Raw genomic sequence first — 24,402 nt, 5'->3', positions numbered from 1 at the left:
AGCCCAAGTTTGATTGTTTTCAGCACCGTCTTGTGAACAAAGCATGGCCATGGAGAGAGCTTAAGAAGTTAATCGAGTGTCTATAGTGTTGCAATTTGTTTGTTACTGTAGTTTGTTTTTGCCTCTGGGGGGCCTTTTTTGTGTAGAAACAGGAACTCGGTTTAGCTCCTCCCCCTGTCCTTCTGCTGTTAGCAGAATCTGCCTTGAGAGATTAATAGCGTTATAACACTGTGCTGCTATGACATTGTGGCACTGTCAGGAGACTTAAAAGGTTCATGCAAGAGCTTCCCACCTGACCTGGTCCTCTCCTTCTCTCCCCCAAGTCCTGTGTTAGGCAGCCAGCGCAGCAGCCATGTCGGCCAAAGCCATCTCGGAGCAGACGGGCAAGGAGTTCCTCTACAAGTACATATGCACGGCGGCGGCCGTGCAGAACCGCTTCCGCTACGCCAACGTCACGTCCGAGACAGACTGGGATCGCCTGACGCAGGACCACCCTTGGCTACTGACTGAGGTAACACACCATGGGCCATATTCACACGGCCATATTGCTTTAGTTTAAACCCCACAATGCCTTCACGTTGACTCTGCAGAGGCATCGGCGACCGTCTCAGAGATTGAATGCTTTGCTATAGTCACTCTGCACAAATCTATGCATATGGTTTCAGAAGCGCTAGTAAGATGATGATCATCATCCTATCATTAAATCACACTAATATGTATAGGATTTAAAGGAATACTTAACCCTTTATACTTAGTTGACCGGGGTCTCCCAGGGCTCTATTCCTGGTCCGCTCCTTTATCCCCTCAAAACAAGTGGAGGTACTTCTGTGGCCTACTGGCAGCATGCATACACATTCTGGTGCTGGTAAGTCTTGACAGACACACAGACCCTCTCATAGACGGCTAGCCTCTTGCAGAGCCACACGGTAAAAAGGGGCATACAGTATCTGCAAGTTGCACTGGTAGTTGACTCTGCAGCTCTGAACGTGTAAACATGTTGTCTTGTTACTGCTGGTGGTATCCTCTGAATCCTGTGCCAGCTGGCCCTCGTCGAGGGAGATAATGTCACTGGAATGTAAAGCTAATTTCAGCTGCCACGTTTGGGTTACTCCGACCCAGATCAATGACAATAGCCTGCATATATCAAATTCCCTCACTATGATGTAATACAAGGTGAGCGTTTGCTTAAAAACATGCAAACGAAACCAAGCTACAAGGTTGGAGTATTGCAATTCATCAGAATGAAGATTACAATCTCTGTATTAGTGGCCGGTTGGATATTGATTATCTTGTCTCCAAGTCTCAAGATAATGAAGTCAGAAGACTGCCACGTCTCCTTGCATTAGACACACTTCAAACCCTAGCATCTCTTCTGATCAAAATCTTGCTGTTCTTTGTATATATTATCATTTGATTTGGTAATTTAATGGCTAAATGAAATGTCAAATATTCATTGGTGATTAGCATTGCCTCCCTTACAGGTTACATAGATTTTGTATGAGATTTGAATATTGGAGAATGCCTCTCTTCTGGTTTGTTAATCAGCCCAACATGTTGGACTGGTTTTGAGACCTGTGTTCCTGTTGGATTCATGTCCCTCTCCTTCCCTCTTCCCCAGCGTCTTGTGGTGAAACCTGACCAGCTGATCAAACGGCGCGGGAAGCTGGGCTTGGTGGGCGTCGATCTGGACCTGCAGGGGGTCCAGGACTGGCTAAGACCCCGTCTCATGAGAGAGACCACTGTAAGTTGAACTAATGCAGTGATTCTTTTTCATTTCAAGAACCCCCACATTGGTATGCATCAGGCCACGGACCCACATTTGATACAATTTCTTGGACCCCAATGTACACTGTAAAAGTGTTAATTTCACTCTTGAGAGTGTACAAATGGAACCAAATGGACCCGTAAGAGTCCATTTGGTTCCATACACAATCAGAGTTACGGACCCACAATTAATTTGGACCCCTCGTGGTCGGTGCACTCATGGTCACATGTCTCCCTGATTCCATGTCTTTCTGTCTCTCTGGTCATTTAGCCGTCTATATTTTGGGAACATTTTCAAAAACATTTGTTTTATTTTCAAGATGGAGAATTAGGAGCGCTGTGTGTGTGTGTGTGTGTGTGTGTGTGTGGTCCTTAACCTCGATTAGCCCAGCTGGAAACGGGGTGCTATTTGGAGAGGTTTATAACATAGCAACAGAGTTATGTTCCTTTCCTCCGTGGAGTGGAAAGCATTAAGCGTGTGGGTAGACGAGGTGAACTTAAGAGCCCAAGGCACACTGTTCAGTTGAAACGTATAAAAAAGCCTTTATCACATGGCTAAGGTTAAGTAAAAAAAAAAGCATTAAGTTGCCAACGCATTTCGACTCACACGCGAGCCTTCATCAGGGTCCACTGAATATGACAGGTGCTACACGTCATTACATCACGACCTTAGACTGTCGATCATTCTCACAACGGTTAAGCAGTGCAGTTATCATATTTATTCTGTGTATTTTACATTTTCAAACGTTGCGTCAAATAGTCAAACAATGCATTAGATAGGGCTTAAGAGGAGCACGGCAAGTGTATTTGTGTTAGTGTGTCTGTATGGCCAACACTGACATCATTTGAAGTGGAATTTGATTGATTGAATACTTGGAAGGTGAAATTGATTGAAGTAATGTTACCAAACAGTCTTATTGGCTGTGGCCATACACTGTATGAATGTTATAGAGTCTATATGCCGTACTGCCAAACGTGTTGGCATGCCATGTCCTCCTGCAGAGGACGCACATATGTTTAGCTCTGTCAGGTCAGAGGTTGCATAATGCCAATGTCAGAGAGAGAGAGAGAGAGAAGTTGAGGAGGGGGGACACGGCTCTATTCTGGTCCAGCAAGGCACATGAAAAAAACAGACGTGTCCATAGCAACACTTCCCGTCTCTAAACTAAACTTACAGCCAATTTATGACGGAGCACCAGCTTACGTTCTCTCTGCTCGTTAAGCTTCTCTATTCATAGTTCTTTGACATCACATTTTCAAATGGTAAAATCCTCCAGTTAATTTAACTCCAACGGTGTGCAGAAAGCAGGGAGCTTTAAATAGCCTGTCCCAATGAGATGGGGTGAGCAGCATACATCATTTAATCTCTGTCGGGTGGAAACCTCATTTGTCCAAAACGGTTACTTTTCAGGATTTAAATTCTGAAAAATTAAAGTAGCAGATCTACAAGCTTGTATATCTGCTACTTTTGATACTTTAATGTGACCCTGTAGTATGATCACGTAGGGCATTCATTTACAAAAAAAACTGTTAAAATCTGGAGGTTTCTGCCTGACAGCAACGATTTGTATGCTGCTCACCCAAATCTGATTGGGGCCAGCTGATCAACTTTGGAAAGATCACCAGCACTCACTTGGTCCTTTTTTTAGGATCTCTTATTTATTGTGTATCCCCAGCAGCAGATCACTCACAGACTGATTAAACCTCTCTCTGCTTACCTGATCATTCCTTGCTCTGCATTCTTGCTGCTCTGCCGTGCTATTCTGCTGCATGCTTACTGTGCCAGACACCCATTCCACAATCTCTGAATGCTAATGTACATAGTCTGTAGCTGCACCCCCTGAATGCCGATAACGAAAGCTGTCATCTGTTCGTCATTTCCATTCAAATATTATAAGATATATATATATATAGAGATGTTTTTAAATTTTCATTTCTGTAAAGCAGCAGGCTTCAACTAATTTGATTTACATTGGGACAAATCAGCACGACTGCAAAGACGAACCTGAAGGGGGGGAGCGCATACACTCCTGTATCATTTAAAGCACTTACATTAACACAGACCGTATGGAGGAAGCATTTGATAATTGCGTGAACCAACCCAATCCCACTGCCTCCCCCAGCATCCACCTGTGGGCTCTTTTTCTTTGATACCTTTTGGTTTCTTGCTCTTTAATTCCCTGTAATATCTATTTGGCAGATCGTATATTTATTATAAATATTTTCATGCTTACAGGGAATTAAAGAATTGAGACAGATCCTTGATGCCAAAATATGCTTACAGATATCTATGCTCAAATATTATATTTATGCTCCATAAATGTATTGATTCAATCCAAGAGTTGTTTGACTGAACTAGCTTAGACAAACACACTTAGCTACAGTATTGTGGTTTGTAAACTGACTCCGTTTTGTCTTCCCAGGTGGCAAAGGCCAAGGGCGTGCTGAAGAACTTCCTCATCGAGCCGTTCGTGCCGCATGCACAGGTAACGTTATGTCCTGGATCCACACCCTGGGTCGTTTAAGTTTGATGTATGCAACACCTGTGTGCTTTGGGTAATTTATTGTCAGGTGTTTGTTCATTGCAACACCAGAACATGCAGACACACAGACGGTTTCATAACCCTTTTTCAAGGTGTGACAAGTTTGTATGTTGTGAGGTTGGCACCATGCTCAGGGTTCGACTTGGATCAATACAGGAGTGGAAGAGCTGGAGGTGATTGTTGTCGCACCACCACTATGACACGTAATTTGTTGACTTAACGGGAAGGAGGAACACAGTGTTGTGAAGCACATGAGCAGCAGACGAGATTAGATAAACCTTTATTGATCCCCGGAGGGAAACTCCTAGCAGTGTCATAGCAGCAACACCGCTGTAAAGGTCTGTTCACACGGGGAGTGATTGATGCGCCTAGTAATTCATTTTCAATGAGAGGCGAGCGGGCAGGTAGGGAGGCAGGGGAAATCTGACAGGCGAAGCCACAGCGGGAACAATCCCGAGAAATTGTAGCATTCCCGTTCATCTCATGCACACTCACAGTGCACACGCTTTCCTGCTGCCAGAGTTTAATTGTGTCAATTTTGGTCCTTGTGGAGCTCCATTACTGCTGGTTAATTGCATTCCCCTGGTATTATTAGTGCTATTAGTGCTATTGTTGCTGATTTTGTATCCTACCAGCAGGTTAATTCCATTCACCTAGTAGTATAGAACAACAGCTCTACACAGGGTCATGGTAGGATCCCAGAGGACCACCGTTGTGCTTGACTTGCTCCCAGCAGACATCGGTCCCATAGCTGTGTTTTCTCTCCTCTCTGAACCCTCTCAGGAAGACGAGTTCTATGTGTGTATCTACGCCACTCGTGAGGGCGACCACGTGCTCTTCCACCACGAAGGTGGGGTGGAGGTGGGCGACGTGGACGCCAAGGCCCAGCGCCTCCTGGTGGCTGTGGACGAGAAGTTGACCGAGGACCAAGTCTCGCAGCACCTCCTGGTTCACGTCCCCGAGGAGAAGAAAGAGTAAGTTAACACACACGTGTCTGCAGTGCATATTTGTATAATGTCTTTTTATTTGATTTTAAAAGGACCGCATAATCGCAATTTATGTTATGAGAGATACGTTCTAGAGCACGAGTCCTATCCCCACAATTGCTGATGTTTTGACTGATATTTTGTCAAAAACTTGCAAAAGTTTGAGAACATTTAACTTATGAACAAACAAATGTATAAAACATTAATATATGCACACAAAAAAACATAACTTTAATTATACAATATAAGCTAACCAGTAAATACAAATTACACATGAACTGAACTACTTTTTTTTCAGTTTTTTTTTTTTTACTGCTGTTTTAGCAGCCTGGCAGCTCCTGTGTCTTTCTTGAAAGAATGACCTTGAGCATTTTGTGCTTTCACTGCATTCTGTTCCTCCTCCACAGATTGTATCTCTCTGGTCCCTCCTTTCTTTAGCTCTTTTGATCTCCTCTGAAAGTGCTTACACAGCTGCACAGTGGCCCATCAAGTGTGGAGTTTTATTAATAATGAATGCATTTCCATGCTCCTTGACCAATGGAGAGACAAAAACAGAAAATGGTTATCTATAAAATGTGTGATATCTGTTCACTAAATTCTAATCTTCAATGGTGGACAGAGGCATTGCCTTCTTTGATGACATCACATCCATCAGAACAGAAATGATTAGGTTGAAATGAACAAAGTTCTTTTTAGCTTTTAACTCACAATTTCTTTAATAGTTTACCAAGTGATTAATTCATGAATAATTTTTGTTTAGTTCCCGGGAAGACACCAGATATGTCTACCCACTGACCCACGTCCTCCAAATTAAATGCAATGGATGGCTTGACTTTGTACTGTAGATAATGATCTGTCATATCCTATCTATAATTCATGTTTTTAATCTAATCCTCTCTCCTTGCAGAATCCTGGCCAGTTTCATCGTAGGTCTGTTCAACCTGTACGAGGACCTTTATTTCACCTACCTAGAGATTAACCCACTGGGTACGTCCTCCTCTCTGTGTTGCCTACAGTACACACACACACACGGATCCCTACACAGTTAAATCCTCAATGTTGTTAACTCCAGTGTAAATATTTATCTGGAAGGCTCCATTTTACACAGTTAATCACTTTGAACCCTGTACTGTATACGTCATTGTATGTCAAATAGCGAAAATAGGCGATCTAGGAGCTCACAATACGTCGCAACTTGATGCGATTTGCGCTTGTAGATTGCATTTCACCAAATGTTTGTCTGTTATGAAATGCCTAGAATAGGGACGCTAGGGTTCATTTGGGTAAACTGACTGTTTGCTGTGTACAAACGAGACAAGTGAAACTGTAGATAAGATCTAACAGTTTTAGAAGATAAGGTCTACACAATCAAAACGTTGTTGTTGCATCAATAAATATTCTCTTGAAACGTGCAAGTGGCAGTGTGCGCGTATCTCTCCCTTTTGATCCTAGAAGATAAGATAAGAAACCTTAAATTATTAATTTATTGATCCCTTTGGGGAAAGTGAGTGACAGGCTTGTACCATGCTTCTGTTTGTTTTGACTAAATTGGATCATATGATTTAAATGCTCAAGTAGATGCACTGTAAAATCCTCACAATTCATTTAAAGGAGGAGTTCACCCCAAAAATTACTTATTTTCTATCAATTACACACCCCATGAAGCCTTGATTTCATGGATTTATTTTTGTTTTTGTGGCATTCCTAAGACAATAATTTTATGACCGTGTGTATTTCCGGTAGGAGACACAAATAATCTACTTTGTGTCTCCTACCGGATACATTAGCCGGTAGGAGACGGGAATCAAATTATTAGCTTAGGGATGCGACAAAAACAAAAAAGAATCCATGGATTCAAGACTTCATAGGGTGTGCAATTGATAGAAAATAAGTCATTTTTTGGGTGAACTCCTCCTTTAACTCAAGAGTGTACAGTTGATGATGATGACTTCTTTTTTTTTTGTACTGAGTTACTAATGGCACTTTGTCCCTGTCTGTCACCAGTGGTCACCCAAGAAGGCGTGTATGTTCTGGACATGGCAGCTAAGATTGATGCCACAGCAGATTACATCTGCAAGGCCAAGTGGGGTGATGTGAACTTCCCTCCACCCTTTGGCAGGGAGGCCTACCCAGAGGTAAGATGCATTGACTGAGTATTTTAGTTGTTGCTTTTTTCTTTTCACTTTTCCGAGCCTTTATTGATAGTGATGGTGTAGATGGCAGCAAATGGTCCACCTGGCCCAGGAGTCGAACCAGGGACTTGCTGTCAGACATTGGAGCCTACGTGGTACGCGTCCTAACCATTTTGTTGTCGGGAGACCCTAGTTTTAGTCTCTAATGAAGGCAATAATTTGGGTCATGGTAAACGTACAGTATGTGTTAGACATAATGTTGGTAGAGTATCTGGGTTTTATTTTAGCTTTCACTAGAAAGTGAAAATGTTGCAACCATAGATTAAAACGTAAATTAAGTGGATCATGAGAACATCCATTCCGTCACAGTCATATACTTTGCTCAGGCACCCAACGGAACATCTTCATATTGAAGCCCCTGTTCCTCTCCCTCGTGCCCGGCCATCTTCTATATCACGTCTTTCCAGTGGTTGGCGCAGGCGAGTGCAGCGGCATTTGGCTCGGCCAGGTCATCTCCAGTACATTGCGGAGAGTAACTACAGCTCATGATGTGTACCATGGTTTGTGGTTCACTGTGCACACACATGCATCAGAAGATGTTAAATGTTCATTTCTTCATGGATGCCTTGCAGCGTCCTTTGCCCACCCACAGACGGTTCAGTGCTTTCCAGACAGCCCATGGTTGGTCATGGCCAGTAGCGAGACATTCGTCTGACACTCAGGCTGTTCCGCTGGTTGCGCCACCACCTGCTCTAATCCTGGCAGCCGGTGGTGTGGTCTCCGGTTCTGCAGTGGCGTCCAAGAAGCTACTCCTGGACCTGAGCCGCTTCTGGGAGGGCAGAGTGTTCATGGCGTTAGTGTAAGGATAAGGATAATTCCTTTTAACAGGTCGTTCATGAAAGTCCTTGCGGTGTTGTTTCCAATGAGAACCTGTGAGCAACTAGGGGTTAAGAGTGTTGCTCGGGGACAAATTTAATTTCATCAACACATATGCTGACCTGGCCTGGAATCGAACCTGGGGCAAGCCTCTGGCTCCCTAGGCGGGCTCACTAACCATTCAGCTATGGTAGTCCCCCAAGCGCCCCCCAAGTGCCGGTTGTCATTGGCCTGCTTTGTGCGCTCGGCTTTGGCGATGACTGCTCTGCGGACGTTAGGGGGAGCGATGCCAGAGAGGGCGTAAAGGCAGGGTACGGGGGCTGTTTTAATGCACCCAGTCACTATCCTGCAGGTCTCATTGAGGATGGGCCCTGTGGATTGATTGCTTCCTTTCCCATGTTTGACACACAGCGTTGCTATGAACAGAAATGTTTATTCTGTACATTTATTTCTTGCAAATGACATAGTTTGGCAGCAGCTAACTATTTAATGGGTAATATGGTGTAGCGCTGACTATACCTGTTTTGTTGTGTGCCATGATGTAAACTGGTTTGTTTGTGTAACATGGTGTAAACCGGTTTGTATGGTGTGTGTCATTGTGCAGTGATGTTGTTAGGACCACCCATGGGTCCCAGGACCCATGGGTGGTCATTTGAATGGGTCCCAGGGAAATGTGTCGTTTTTGAGAAATTGCTGTTAAACTTGTGTTTTATATCATATGGCTATTTATGATTACCGTATATTCATGTATGTATGTTGATAATGTATCTGCCAAATGTATTTGCAAAAGAAAACTATAGCCTATTACTGAACATACTAGTAAAGTAGGCTAAATAACAACCAAATGATAAAATAAAGACTAGGTTGTAAAAGGGTGTCGTGTGCTGAGGACATCAGCACATGTGGTTACGGTATGAGTAAGCTAATTCAGATATAGCATGTCACACACACACACACACACACACACACACACACACACACACACACACACACACACACACACACACACACACACACACACACACACACACACACACACACACACCCAGCAAGAGCCTGTGTATACACACTCTCTCCCTCTCGTATACACAACCACGCCTCCTTCCATCCAAACCTTTTAATACTGCACAAATAGTGCGTTGTGAAGTTGATACCACGGGTGTTTTCCGAAGTCAGCGTTTTAATAACGATGTCCTGTAATGATACTCTGTCATATCGTACAACAGCATAAAACAACCTGGTCTGTGTGCAACCTCGCACAACTGCGCACACAGACACAGCATGTCAATGTCGGTTATGACTATTCCCTATGCATGTAGGCTACACAACACCAACTATTTAATCGGTCCAGACTCGGATCTCACGGCTGCGCAGCAGACAGTAAAACAAAAAGATGATTCTTCTGTAGATTTTTGTTTTGTCAAGGAAATTAGTATGCGTCCCCTGGACTTAACGTTAGTTGGTTAAATGCGTCTTTTTGGAATAAAATGTGTGATTGACGCGCAGCTAAAAACATCACCGATTGTGTTGCACAGTGTAAACCTGTTTGTGTTGTGTTACGTTTTAGGAGGCCTACATAGCTGACCTGGACGCCAAGAGCGGTGCCAGCCTGAAGCTGACCCTGCTGAACCCTCGGGGCAGAATCTGGACCATGGTGGCGGGAGGCGGGGCCTCGGTGGTCTACAGGTAGGCAGAGTGGGGCAACACTGAATCAAGCATCAAGGTTTTTTTGTCACTTAATACAAGCAGCAAAATGTTGGTGAGACCTATTCTGCAGAACTGTGCTAACATAATACAATAGCAGGAATAATACATTTTATACAAATGAGGATAGAAAATACTGGATGCGATAGAAATAAAATGTAGGGTTGGGGTCTTGTTTTAGGGTTGGGTACACCATCTTATCTTTTTTAGCAGCAGCAGTGTCAAAAATGTGCAAGAAAATAAAGTGATGAGAGGCAGGTTTTCAAGTGTGAGGTGCGCCCCCTTGGTGAGGTGCCAGAGCATTGCAGGTGGGACCCAGAGAGATGTGGCATGTGGCACGAGCTCATCTCCGTTCGAATCTGTCTAATGATATCTTTTACTCTGTATTTATACACTTTTTATCTGACAAGAACAACATCTTCCATGTAAATTACCTCTTTTCCGAGAATTTAAGAGTTTGCTCTGACATGATATGAATTCCTTGAAATAAGAGTTCATTGGTCTGATATCATTCTTGATCATGACATCATTTCATTTGTATACTTGCTATCACCCTCTTATGGGACCTTCTGTGGCTCCCTTCCCGGTTTTCTCTGACATGGACTTCAGACCCTTGCCCTAGTAGCACTGACTGTTTGCGGAAGCAGCTACTCCTCGTGCCTGAGTACTTTTACTCAATATCCTGCTCTAGAGGCCTTCTAACTTTACATAGACTCTCTGCATAGGTTTCTGTTATACATAGTATCTCGCCACTCCATAGGTTTTCTGCCACTACAACTCCTACCGGAGAGACCACTGGTCATCAAATTATTGGCTTAGGAATGTGTCAAAAACAAAAAAATCTATATGAATTCAATGCTTCATGGGATGTGTAATTGATAAAGCACACTTGTATACTTTACATTACAATAGCCTTCACAACGTGTAGCTATACATTGCTTGTAAATTGGCTATTTTAAAAAAGAGGGTGAAAAAGGGTAATTATCGTCACTATACGATATGATCGTCTCGATATCGAGGTATTTGGTAAAGAATATTGTGGCCCAGCCCTACTTGACAGTTGATTTGTTGCTTTTCCCTCAGTGACACCATCTGTGACCTGGGCGGGGTGGATGAGCTGGCCAACTACGGAGAGTACTCTGGAGCGCCCAGCGAGCAGCAGACCTACGACTACGCCAAGACCATCCTCTCCCTCATGACCCGCGAGAAGCACACAGAAGGTGGGCTTCGATAGCTAGATAAATTACATAGATGGATAGATATCTTTCGGCATGTGAGGTAAAACTGTTACCATAGAATGTGTGTCTGCTGAAAGGTCACAGCTCACGATGCTATATTCCTTTTTAATATGTTTATAGTATCCCGGCAACAATAGATGACATGCTTCTTGAAGAGTCTACACTCTGCACTGTATTGTACTGTGGTGCAAAATGCACTGGTTATGGACTTGCTCTCACCAAGCCAACCTTTTTCTCTCTGTCCCTCCCATCCCACAGGTAAGGTACTGATCATCGGAGGAAGCATCGCAAACTTCACCAACGTAGCAGCAACATTCAAGGTGAGAATGAATGACTGGTTTATTCACTGAATATGCAGTGTTTGTTATGTATTCCCCTTTCGTGCCAAGGAAGCAAATACATCTTCATTTTAAAACATAGCTGTTCCCAATCTGCAGCTCAGTAGGCTGCAGATAACCTACACAACAACATGGCCAACGCAAAACTGATGCCTCACAACAACAGATAAACATCGGCTACTGGCATCGGTGAATGTCAACTGATATGCTGATGGCAGTCAGCGAGGCAAATATCGGCCGATATTTCGGTGCATGCCTAAATTAAATGATATCTTTAGGAAGGCAATAGGGGTGTGCCGATACACTAATTTCACCAAACGATACGATACGATATTTGGCTCACAACTTCGATACGATTTCGATACGATACGCACTTTTTTTATTATGAAAATATATGGGGGAGAAAAAAATCAAATGCAAACAAATAATTCTGTTTTTGCATTATTCAGACATGCAAACTTGTAGCTTTTCAGCTACAATAGCCGTTTTCAATCCAAATAGGGCAATAGTGTGACACCTGACCCGAAAAAAAACAACATGTTGTCACCCTTTTCACCTCGGTTGTCACCCTTTTTCAAAACGTTTTTTCCCCCCCAAAACGATACATATCGTCACGAAAACGAAAATGTTTCGCGATATATCGCGGGACGATATATCGGCACACCCCTAGCAATGATACAAAGTTCACTATATTTACTGAAAAGGGTGTAAGGTGTTCTGACATACTGCAAAGTCTTTCCCAGATAACTGATGTCCTGTCTGTGTGTGTATGTGTAGGGCATCGTCAGGGCCATCAAAGACTACCAGGGCCCTCTAAAAGAGCACGAGGTCACCATCTTTGTCCGGCGCGGTGGACCAAACTACCAGGAGGGTCTCAGGGTGATGGGGGAAGTTGGTGAGTAGTCCTGACTCCTGGACTCCAACGCCCTGTCACAGAACAGGGGAGTGGGACTTTTGGAAGACCGTCCACTCTCCTTTTAATGTTGTTATTTAGAGAGCTTGGTAGAAAATTAGAGTATAATAGAATGCACGGGGAAATGCACATTCTGCGAAAATGGCAGATCTACAAGCTCAAAACACCTTCTGTTAACTCGTGACGTGTTGTAAGCTTGAAGATTGGCCATTTTCTCCGAAAGGAATTGGGCGTATAGGGAGAAAAGGAGGTCAAGTAGACTCCTGACGGCCCTGTTCAAGTATACAGGGTTTAAGAGGATGAGTCACTTCTAGTGTAGAGGTTAGAATTTCTAACGTAGTTATTTTTGCAGCTGTATGATTGCCAGAGCAGGTAGATTTGGAGCAAGGTTTGAATAGAACATTTCTATTCAAACCTTGCTAATCAAGTCTATCGGGCCATCGGTTAACAATTCTCAAGTACTGTTCACCCCCTTTTTTTTATGCAAAGGTAATAATAAAAAAAAAAGTGCTCTCTGGTTCAAATGAGAATGAATGACATTAAGATTGCTGTTCAATTTTGTGAAGTAACACTATTTTGTGTCAAGTTGTTGATAACTGCTAACTAGTCCATATACAGAATGACTTAACAATGCTTCTTTCATTCCTAGAAGTTCATTTTGGAATTCAGTGCATTTCAACAATGTGAACCGTATGGTTCTGTATGTATGGCTGATTTGTTTTCCTAGTTGAGTTGAGGCCATAGATGTAATACCTGTATATGTAGACTCCTCATTGGCCACTGGATCATACCTCAACATTTTTTAGCCTCCATATTGGCAGGGGTGGAAACTTGCCATAACTCCACTGCAAGAAACGTTGTGAGCTAGTAGATCTGCTATTTTCACAATATTTATCTGTGGAGAAAAATGTATGCCTCTCAACTCAACTACAATTCCAAGTGCTTGTCAGACTGGGGGATCCCCACCCCAGTTAAAATATATTATTTTGGGGAGTCACAGCCTGAAAAGGTTGAGAGCCACTGCACTACAGTATCACTGATCGTTCTTCCCATTCTGCAGGTAAAACCACGGGCATCCCTATCCACGTGTTTGGTACGGAAACCCACATGACGGCCATCGTGGGCATGGCCCTGGGCCACAGGCCCATACCTAACCAACCCCCCATGGACGCACATACCGCTAACTTCCTCCTGAATGCCAGTAACAATGCTATGGTAATGTAAACGCTTCGGTGTATTCAAATAATGCTGTATGGTGTATTCAAGTAATGCTGTATGGTGTATTCAAATACTGTGACCACATATCCTAAGGCACATGACTGACAGAACATGGCTAACTATTTTCACAGTAAAATCCTTTGTTAATGTAACTCAAAAGAGTGTGCTAATGGAACCAAATGGACCCTTAACGAGTCCATTTGGTTCCATTTGCACACTCTTCTGAGTTACATTAACACAATAAAGATGTCTGTGTAGATCACAGGACTATTTCAACTAGATTAAATCTATTTTTTTTTTACATTTTCAAACAATGGAATAACTTACGAATTTGGTGGAATATGCATTATTATTGTCGGTGTATGTTAAGGGTTTGTTTTGGAAATGTATTCCCATACTGTACAATGCCTGTCCCCCCACAAGAGTGTGACAGGCTTGATCTACGTTTCCCCTTAACCCTTTAACTGCCAGAGATTATTTCTGAAAATTTCTAGCCAGTGCCAGAGATTTTTCATTGAAAAACAAAAAGTACTTAGGAGCAGAGATGAATATTTTTTAAGTTTTAAGTTAAAAAGGAAGTGGATAGACCCCTATATCTTCGATAAATCATATATCCTTGGTCTTTGGGTCAAATTGGACCAAAAGAAAAAAAAAAACTTATTTTGAATTTTTTTTCACTTCACGTAGATCTACGCGATTGGCACGTGGCGGCTTTAAATAGGTTCACGTAGATCTACGTGATTGGCATGCAATGGGTTAAAGCAACAACACGTACCATAAGGGCTTTCAACGAACATTTGACATTCAAATATTAAATAAATTAACGTTCAAATGTAAAAATGAAGGCTCGGTTAAAGAAATAAGCACCTTGGGAGCCCCTGAAATCTTGCACAGCAGCACGCGAGATCACAGAGCCATCTGTCTGCAGTCTGCAAGACTACACTTCAAGTTACGCCCCTCCCTTGCAGTCCACAGACAATCCTGACTCTGTAGAACAGCTGCATTGAATGCACACAACACTGGTGTCGCACAAGGTCGCTATCATTTCAGGTCAAACTGAAACAGGCGATCCATGTGGTAATGATGGCAGACGGTTTACGACCAGACTCGACAGAACAGACATTTCCCTATTAGAGCGATCTAAAAACCCCTTTAGGAATTATCACTCGGGTTAAAACTTCCTTGTCACATTTCTCTGAATTGTGTGCCCTCAGGTTAAAACTTCCTTCTCACATTTCTCTGAATTGTGTGCCTTCATTTTATTTAAACAAAAACTTTATTATCATTTCCTGTTTCATGTCAAGGAAGAGATTGTTCCGTGTTTATCACAGCTCGGTGCGCTGCATGACTGAAATTAATAGCCCAGGCTTTTATTTGATCTGTTATATTACCTAACCTTTTTTAATTAAAGTGAATGAGTTGCAAAGTAGGAAGCATTCATATGATCTCACTATTACAGCGTGCAATATTTTATAATACAATTCCTTACAAAATTCTTAGCAGGACAAACAGGTAGGTTTCTTTTTTTAGAATGAATATTCATATGTCATTTTTGGCCAATTTTGACAGCCCTAATGAGAACAGAGTGATCCAGAACATCCTGTGCTCTCTTCATTAGATCACGTTGACACATTGCTGTTGCACTTGTCTGGCTGAGAATATACTGCCGTTGTATTTCATGTTTCTATTTTTGCCATTAGATGACACATGCTAGACACATGAACCATTCTCAAATGACAAAGGTTGTTGCTTTTGTCTTTCTTATGCTGTATAACCAAAGAACTGATCAGATGGGGATGCTAGAAGTAAGGTAAATGTAATTAGTTAAATGAGCTAGAGGCTCATAACAGTTTAGGGTACTAGCTAGTAGAATTCGGTGATGAGACCAGCTATGTTGTATGGTTTAGGGACAGTCGCACTGAGGAAAAGACAGGAAGCAGAGCTGGAGGTAGCAGAGATTAAAAGGTTGAGGTTCTCTCTGCGAGTGACATGGATGAATAGGATCACGAACGAGTACATCAGAGGGACAGTGCATGTTAGATGTTTTGGAGTTAAAGCCAGAGAGGCCAGACTGAGATGGTTTGGACATGTACAGAGGAGGGAGGGATAGTGAGTATATCGGTAGAAGAATGCTGAGGTTGAAACTGCCAGGCAGGAGGCCTAGAGGAAGACCAAAGAGGAGATTTATGAATGTTGTGAAAGAGGACATGAAGTTAGTTGGTATGAGAGAAGAGGAGGCTGAGGGTAGGGTGAGAATGGAGGCAGATGATTTATTGTGGCGACCCCTGAAGGGAACGGCTGAAAGGAAAAGAAGAATTTACAGTTTCAACTCTTGAATGTGTAGTTGATAAAATTCTATCTCTCTTTCTGCTTCTCTTTCTCTCTGCATCTGTTTCTCTCTCTCCCATCTACATCTTTCTCTCTTTGCATCTCTCTTCCTCCCTCCCATCTTCTCTCTCTCAGACTCCAGCTCCTACCAGAACGGCATCGTTTTCTGAACCCAGAGCAGTCAATGACGTCACTCCGCCCAAGAAGTGTAAAGCAGGCGTCCCACCAGGTAAACCCCTCTGCTCTTAATGTTCTCGTATGAGACGCTCTGTACGCCTTTTTTTTTTACTTAACCACACACGTCTCCTCCTTCACTCTCTGCTCCTCCTTCGTTCCTGTTCTCCTTGTCCTTCTCTCTCTATTTCTTTACCTCTCCCTCCTGCTGCTCTCTCTGCCCCACTCCTCCTGCCCTCATTTCGCTATGCACTTGCGCACCCCTTCCTCCCCGACTCTCGTTTTTTATTTATTTATATATGTATTTATTTATTTTTCTCACACCTCTAAAGATTCTCTGCATTCTATACTGTGGCCCCTGAAGAATGTGGTCACAGGGAACTGGGCAGGTAAGTTGGAGGGTGTGTTGTGGTCACACCTGCACTGTAGATCCCTGTGCCATCACCCCCGTTGTCCTGTTTTGGTTTGCCCTCCCTCACTGCCCCCATACGAGCTACACAGTCAAATGCTGAATTAATTGAACACCGAGAGTGTTCAAATGTAAGCAAATGGACCCGTACGGTTCCATTTGCTTACATTTTGTACACTCTCAGTGTTTGAAATGTATAATTTAACACTGAAAACTTTACTGTGTAGAAAGGGGTCCGTGTGTGTGTGTGTTTGTGCGGTGCTGGGAAGCTTGCAAAATTTGCATCTCTGCATCATCTTACCAGTGCTGATTTGTTGAAATAAAAATTCAACCAGGGTCATATTTTCCTGTTTGTTCTTGAGAAATCTCTTCTTTCAGTGTAGAACGCCCTGTTCCACCCAGTGGTTAAATACAACCATTTTAAATGTCAGATCATAACCTTACATTTAAAATCGGACAAATTAAGACAATTACACATTTGGAGGTTTACTTAAGGTGTTTGTGTGATTGAGATGACAACATTATTTTATAAGGCTCACCTAGATTGTATTTGACAGCTGCACTGAGGTGGTTGACAATAATGTATGTCAAGCTCTACACTAAAAGAAGAGACATTGGATTGAAGGAAACAACCCAGGTTGAAAAAGGAAACTACACTGAAAAATCATTGTCAACAGCCTTCATGTCACAACCTTTAATATCAGAGACATGATGACATGGTTGTCAACTGTAGCACTTTGTCACATTATGACTTTTATGTTTCCATTTTATTTCATTAGGCATTTAGCAGATGCTCTTATCCATTTGCAAGATCAGAGTGAATGGCATGAAGCCCAGTCAACAAACAGAAGGGTTGCATAAGTAGAAAGCAAAGAAAATAATGTGATGCTTCAAAAGTAACTAGGATACCAGGTAAACATCTAACCAAGCATCCGTCTAAGTGAATAAGTAAACAAGATGCATACTAAAAAGTAGCATTTATCAAAAAGAAGGAAACTAGAAGGGATTCAAGGAATGATTAGTGCTAGGGGATGAGGTGGAGTCTAAAGAGGTGAGTTTTCAGACTGCAGCGGAAAATGGGGAGTAAGTCTGGAGTGCTGACTGAGCCAGGAGGAGGGAGAAGAGTCTAGGATGTGTGCAGTGTTGGCCAGGGTGTCATAGGGAAGGGAAGGGAACAGACTTTCTGAGTAGGAGGGTGTGGGAGTGGGTCATCTACTGAAGGTTGATTCCCTTGTGGTCAGGGTCATCAGTTTAATCTGTGACATGAGGGTCGCTAACGATCATTTTTCATTTGTCAATGAATTGAAGATTGTTCTGATGGTTTCATGACATGCTGTGTATAAAATATTTCATACATTATCACCATCTTCTCAGTACACCTTAGGCCTAAATTCAAATGTATATCTTAATGTATCTATAGTATGGATAACAGATAATGTTACTACTGCTTTGGTTAGTCCAGCTAGACATAGAGTTGAGAATGCAGACTTTGCTTTTGCCATTGTTGTGGAATTAACAATAATTCATATTCCACATTGCACGGACCAGCGCTTATGCATTTAAGGTTGCTTAATGCATGTTTATTTGCTCCCAGTGAACTTACGTATCGATGGTAGACTGTATTAGAAGCACACAGATCAATGAATACATTATAACGTCTGGTCTGACGAGATCAGGATGTACTCATCTTTTTTTTGTATTGTTTTTCTTTGCTTTTGTGTTTGTGAATATTCTTTTTGTCATGTTTGTGTTTCCATCCTGCGGGGTCGCAGAAGCACAAACGTCGGCAGGCCACAGTGGAGGTAGGGAAGGGTGTGATGGACCTCCTCTGCTCCTCTCTCCTCCCTTTGTTTGTGTCTGCTGCTTTGATGTGACTCACCTGCACGGTGCTCTGGCGGGGGCAAACAGTATGCCCATTGAGACTTGAAGCCGATTCTACAAAATGTATTTTTTTCTGAAAAAAACGTTGCTATATCAGTGGTTCTCAAACTTTTTCATGTCAAGGACCCCCAACATGATATATATTTGGCCGCGGACCCCCATCTCAAAATATGTTGTTCCAGGGACCCCCAGATGCAAAGATTTGAGTTAAAATGTTTGCTTTAAAACAACTAGACCATACCCGGTGAAGGGCGCAGACGAAAGTACAACAATATATATTCAAAGATTTGCACATATTTTCACGATTTTTCAAAAATAGCAGATCTACAAGCTCGTACCGCGGCACTCGGTGCCGCGCTATGAGCTTGTAGATCTACTATTTTTTAATAGCCAAAGTGTAAAATAATGCTTTTTAGCTCAAATCAAAAAATGACACAGATACGTTCCAGGTCTCAATGGGTTAAGTTCTGGGAGTACAATGGGGTAATGGGGTACCAATGAGCTTGTGCCTGACCAAAAAGGCCTTTTATTGTAGGTGATTTTACAGAGAGCCAGTGCAGAGAAGCTAATATGGGAAACATTACAGTAGGATTTATTTCCCTAGTTCCTGTCAGCACAGGCGCAGCAGTGTTCTGGTCCAGTCTTTACAGGCTTGTTGAGGCTGCCTGATGATAAGGAATTATTTTAGCTACAATGACGTCATGGTACGGGGAGGGAATCGAGTGTGTTGGAGGTGCAAACAAAGGTTCTTTTTGTGTGCATATGGCTCCTGTTCATGGCCTTGGGACGTGGAAAACAAATATTTGGATGTCCGGTCTTCATTTATCACACATTGGTAACTGTAGCAGGTCCCTGTACTACAATACATAACCATAGTTTTGCACTGGGACAGAAAAAGATGTCACTGTATACGATCAGAAAAAAGATATCGCTCAGATGTCTCTCAAACGCAATGCTGTGTTGTTTTCACCTCCCAAGACATTGGCTGATTTGTGTGATGTGTGTCTCAAAGAATTGCAATCATCCAGCCACTTGTGAATTGCACAATCACTGTTCTTTATCATTCTGCTTGGTGTGATGTCTGCAACGTACTGCTTTGGAATGTAGTCGAGTTAAATCTTTAAAACGCTTTGAAGTGCTTCCCATAGTTTAGATGGCAGCTTTGATATTGTGATGGGGCTACTGATATGGAGAACAAAGATCTGATCTTTAGGAGCACATGGCTGGGAGAAGTACTCTAGATTAGAAGCCTTCTGCAAGTAAACACCAAGGGAATAAGTACCTTGGTTATCCAAAAGCACATTGGAAATATACTAGTTTTTACGTTTAAATAACAACCTGAGCCAACATATCCCTTACTCTGTCCAGCCACTGCTAGGGGGATGGGATTTCCATTTGTTTAACCACGTGGGGACCCTCCTCTTCCTCAGTGCTGTTGCTTTAGCGGTGCCCTGTGTGTCTACCATGTGAATCCTGTGTGATTCCCCCCCCCCCCCACCCCCCCACCCCCCCACCCCCCCACCCCCCACCTGCTTATCACCGCCTTCATTCCTGCTGCGACACTAAGCCGTTCCTCTCTCGTTTTTGTGCTTTCTCCTCCTCCTTCCTCTTCTGCCGATCTTTGTGTCGTGCCCCCTCCACCACCCCCCACCTCACCCACAGCCAAAGCCACCACGCTCTTCAGCAAACAGACCAAGGCCATCGTGTGGGGCATGCAGACACGCGCCGTGCAAGGCATGCTGGACTTCGACTACGTGTGCTCCCGCGACGAACACTCGGTGGCCGCCATGGTGTACCCGTTCACGTAGGTTCCAACAAGTCCTCCTCGGCTAAGTAGACAAGGGGTTGGGAAAAAATTGGACTTGATCCATTTGTCTTTTTTGGTTGTCAGAAAACCTCTTCCCTGTGTGTCTCCTTAGCGGGGACCATAAGCAGAAGTTCTACTGGGGCCACAAGGAAATCCTGATCCCGGTCTACAAGAGCATGGCCGACGCCATGAAGAAGCACCCCGAGGTGGACGTGGTCATCAGCTTCGCCTCGCTGCGCTCCGCCTTCGACAGCACCATGGAAACCATGCAGTACCCACAGGTACATGCACACTATGTTCGATGAGTGCTTTAGGTCGTTTTATCATGTTTTTATCGTATTAGAGCTTCCGAGTTTATGTTTTTCACATGTATGTACCGGTACCTAACCAGTGCATCTAATTGACAATAAAGTGAATCTGAAAACCATGCAGTACCTATATTTTAAAAAGATCTATATTATTTTGGCCTTCATTAACATTTTTGATAAAGACATTCAATCATACCTACAGTATTGCATACATATTGTAGTGGTTCTCAAAGTGAGGTCCAGCGACCCTCTGGGTTACTTGAGGAGGTTAACAGGTCTGTAACTCAGAGTGTACAAATGGAACCAAATGGACCCTTTTTGGGTCCAAATCCATTTGTACACTCTCAGAGTTAGGTGGTCCTTGAAATTTAAGTTTGAGAACCACCGGTATAGCAGACGTGAAGTCCACATACCAGCTCTGACAGTGTGATTAAACCGGTTCCGGAAACGGTTCCAAATGTGATGGAACCGATTTGCTCAATGTTGAATCTGGTTCCTTCGGTTCCGGACCCCAACCCTAGCAGTACCCCACAGGTAGATTCATACGCCCAATGTAAAGCTTTGACGATCAGGCTCAGCTCCTACTCAGCTCCACAAACGTCTAGTACTTGTCCCTCATCTTCTTACTGTCTTATTTGTGTGTTCAGATCCACACCATCGCCATCATAGCAGAGGGAATTCCCGAAGCCCAGACCAGGAAGATGATCAAGTTGGCTGATGAGAAGGGCGTCACCATCATCGGGCCCGCCACGGTAAACTGCTTTATATCATACAGCAGGGGTCTTCAACAGGGGGTCCGGGACCCCTAGGGGTCCTCAGAGCTACTATAGGGGGTCTGCCAAATCTTTGTGATAGGATTAGCCACTTGAACCCTAGAATTCCTTTTCTGAGGGGAACATTAGCCAAAAATAGCAGATCTACAAGCTCTCAACGCCTCGCAGCGCGAGGCGTTGAGAGCTTGTAGATTGGCTATTTTTGGCAAGGATGCTATAGGTGTAGAGGGAAAAAAGAGCAGACTAAGTAAAAAAATAAACTTTAATCTGAAACACAATTTTATACAATATAGAGGGGGTCCCTGCTTCCTCTCTTTCAGCTAGGGGGTCCTTGACCTGAAAACGTTGAAGACCCCTGTCATACAGTATAACACCACCCACACACTTCATCGCACAACAGTGTCGCTTGCTGACAAGAACCGATATTCAACCTCAGGAATCGGTTCTTGCGCAGACACCCATCGAGAGATGAGATGACTCGATTGCAATACTAGTCTGCAGCAGTGTTATTACGATGTTTATGGACAACCGGTCTGTTTGATATGTCTCATACTGTCCTGTGAAGTTTTAATTACACACCTCCCTCAACAAAGTACCTCCTGGTTTTATGACTTTTATTGACTGCAATGAGTGCAATCAGACTTCTACAATAACCCGGATATAGGGGGAAGCAATAGAGAGATGGAGCAATGGAGAGAAGATATTGGTGGTTTATTCAATCTTGACAATAAATTCAAATACATCTATATTGAGACATTTAATACGCTGTTTAAGAGTTTCCAATTAAATTCAGACTCAGATGGCGAAATTCGCACTCAGATGGCGCTCAGCCCTAGACTGTACTGTATATTTATACATTTCAATATTTTTTATTTCATCTTGGTTTGGTTGTTTACTCTTACCTGTACCTCTCCTGTGTTTCATTCTTACTGCTGTTGCTATGACACCTGCATTTCTCTCCAGTTATCAATAAAGGCTTCTTATCTTAGGAAATACATGGTTATAAAAGGTGATGATGCTCATCACCATGACACCAGCCAGCAGCGTTGTGTCAAGCACAGAAGTTTATCTGTTGTAGTTGTCCAACAGATAAAAGAAATATGATTTATTTATTGTTCTGATAATTTAATAAAACAATGTTTCATAATAATCCCTATTTTGGGCATGTCATTATAGGCAAAAAGCTTAGAAACATTTCAAAAATCTACAAGCTCAGACTGCGTCGCTGAGTTGTGAGCTTGTACAGTAGATCGGCTATTTTAACCATTTGTTTTCACGACGTCAATGTGCAAGTGGTTAATCGATTACATTAGAAAAACTTGCTTCTCAATCATATTGATCGAAAAAGTAGATGAGAAAAAAGAAAATTAAGAGAAATTATTGCAGCCCTAAATCTGTTATTCGTTTACCATCTGTCCCCCAGGTTGGAGGCATCAAACCAGGCTGTTTTAAGATCGGCAACACGGGCGGCATGCTGGACAACATCCTGGCGTCCAAGCTGTACCGGCCCGGCAGCGTGGCGTACGTGTCACGCTCTGGCGGCATGTCCAACGAGCTCAACAACATCATCTCACGCACCACCGACGGCGTCTACGAAGGCGTGGCCATCGGAGGCGATAGGTATGGATCTTAGCCACTTACACTTGGGGCTGATATTTGGGGCTTTTATGCCTTTATTTGACTGGACAGTAGGCTGACAGGAAACGGGGAGAGAGATGGGGGGGTGACGCACAGCAAAGATCGTCGGAATTGGGAGTCGAACCCACAACACGCTGTCAAGCTGGTTTACCAGCATATGTGGTGTGCGCCTGGACCGCTAGGCCGGTGGGCGCCCCCACTTATACTTTGTTGAATGGAGATCCCCCACGGTATTTGCTAGGCCCCCCTCCTTTTTCCCTCTACACTAAATCTCTTTGCCAAAGGCGAATAGAGCTCATCTACATGTGCTCACAACGTGCCATTTTGCAATGTGTGGTGAGCGTCATAATGTGGTTAAAGGGGAATTTTGCTATGATGTTATGATATCCTAGGATGAACTGTACAGTAGAACATTTTCATAACTCCATCCCGGGTCCGCCACAGCTAAAAACGTGCGCCTTTGGCTAGACGAGATTTCCAGTGGGGCGCATTCAAGACAATCACGTTGCATAGTGTTCTGTCACTATGAACGTCAGATCTCACCAAAGAACTAAACAAAAAAATCTATTAAAATACGCAATTTAGCGCAAGGACCATTATGCGCGCGTTTTTAGCTGTGGTGGGCCTGGGATGGAGTTATGACATTTTTCTACTGTACCTAGGATATCATAACATCATAGAAAAGGTAAGAAAACCGTGGGGCAAAGTTCCCCTTTAACTGTGTCTGTGGCTCCATTTAAGCAATGGAAAGTATTGACACAAGCTTGTGACTAACTAATAACTACATTGAAAAAAATATCAAATTTCCTGAAAAGTAACGGTTTTGGACATCAGCTTTCCACCCGACAGCGACCCATATGTTAGCAGATGTGTTGTGATTCCTCTCTAAGCCCGTCTGTTGCTTGTACTCTGTAGGTATCCGGGCTCCACCTTCATGGACCACGTCATTCGCTACCAGGACACTCCAGGAGTGAAGATGATCATCGTGCTGGGAGAGGTAGGGATGAGGTTACATCCTTAAGTCAATTGTAACCCTGTGCATTCAATCGACCTCGCCATGTGAGAGGATGTTCTGTTTTGAGGTCTCTCACTCTGTCGTCATGTTGGCATTCAGATTGGCGGCACAGAAGAGTACAAGATTTGCCAGGGGATCAAAGAGGGCACAATAACCAAACCCGTGGTCTGCTGGTGCATAGGAACCTGTGCCACCATGTTCACTTCAGAGGTATGTTGCAGGAAGGAAAGGCGATGATGGGGTGACTGGCTTTGAAATGTTTGAATGGACCCTTTTCACATCAGCCATTTTGACGGATAAACACAATGTTAATTTAGTGTGTGTTTTATTTATGTGTGATTTTTTTTGTGCCAGAGT

General features: G+C 43.2%; 1 protein-coding gene across 4 annotated transcripts in view; it reads left to right on the top strand.

Annotated features, from left to right (window-relative positions):
- Positions 1–24,402, top strand: part of LOC311060709 (ATP-citrate synthase) — a 37,849-nt gene that overhangs the window by 5,435 nt on the left and 8,012 nt on the right. Inside the window, exons 2-21 of one of the 4 annotated variants that reach the window (XM_084079005.1) lie at positions 324–511; positions 1,619–1,741; positions 4,188–4,250; positions 5,091–5,281; positions 6,201–6,280; positions 7,298–7,428; positions 9,869–9,987; positions 11,089–11,225; positions 11,502–11,563; positions 12,359–12,476; positions 13,555–13,709; positions 16,176–16,269; positions 16,547–16,603; positions 18,396–18,425; positions 20,167–20,308; positions 20,424–20,592; positions 21,267–21,371; positions 22,816–23,012; positions 23,946–24,027; positions 24,145–24,255. In XM_084079005.1, the coding sequence (XP_083935131.1) occupies positions 353–511; positions 1,619–1,741; positions 4,188–4,250; positions 5,091–5,281; positions 6,201–6,280; positions 7,298–7,428; positions 9,869–9,987; positions 11,089–11,225; positions 11,502–11,563; positions 12,359–12,476; positions 13,555–13,709; positions 16,176–16,269; positions 16,547–16,603; positions 18,396–18,425; positions 20,167–20,308; positions 20,424–20,592; positions 21,267–21,371; positions 22,816–23,012; positions 23,946–24,027; positions 24,145–24,255 (2,325 nt within the window). In that variant the 5' untranslated portion in view covers positions 324–352. The remainder of the gene's footprint in view (positions 1–323; positions 512–1,618; positions 1,742–4,187; positions 4,251–5,090; positions 5,282–6,200; positions 6,281–7,297; positions 7,429–9,868; positions 9,988–11,088; positions 11,226–11,501; positions 11,564–12,358; positions 12,477–13,554; positions 13,710–16,175; positions 16,270–16,546; positions 16,604–18,395; positions 18,426–20,166; positions 20,309–20,423; positions 20,593–21,266; positions 21,372–22,815; positions 23,013–23,945; positions 24,028–24,144; positions 24,256–24,402) is intronic. The other 3 variants (XM_084079007.1, XM_084079006.1, XM_084079008.1) reach the window with 3 other exon arrangements.

Source organism: Gymnoscopelus microlampas, assembly GCF_963454915.1.
Source record: "Gymnoscopelus microlampas genome assembly, chromosome: 14".
Lineage (NCBI taxonomy): Eukaryota > Metazoa > Chordata > Actinopteri > Myctophiformes > Myctophidae > Gymnoscopelus > Gymnoscopelus microlampas.
Note: the sequence above shows the minus strand (reverse complement) of the source record. Positions and strands in the feature narration are given on the sequence as shown.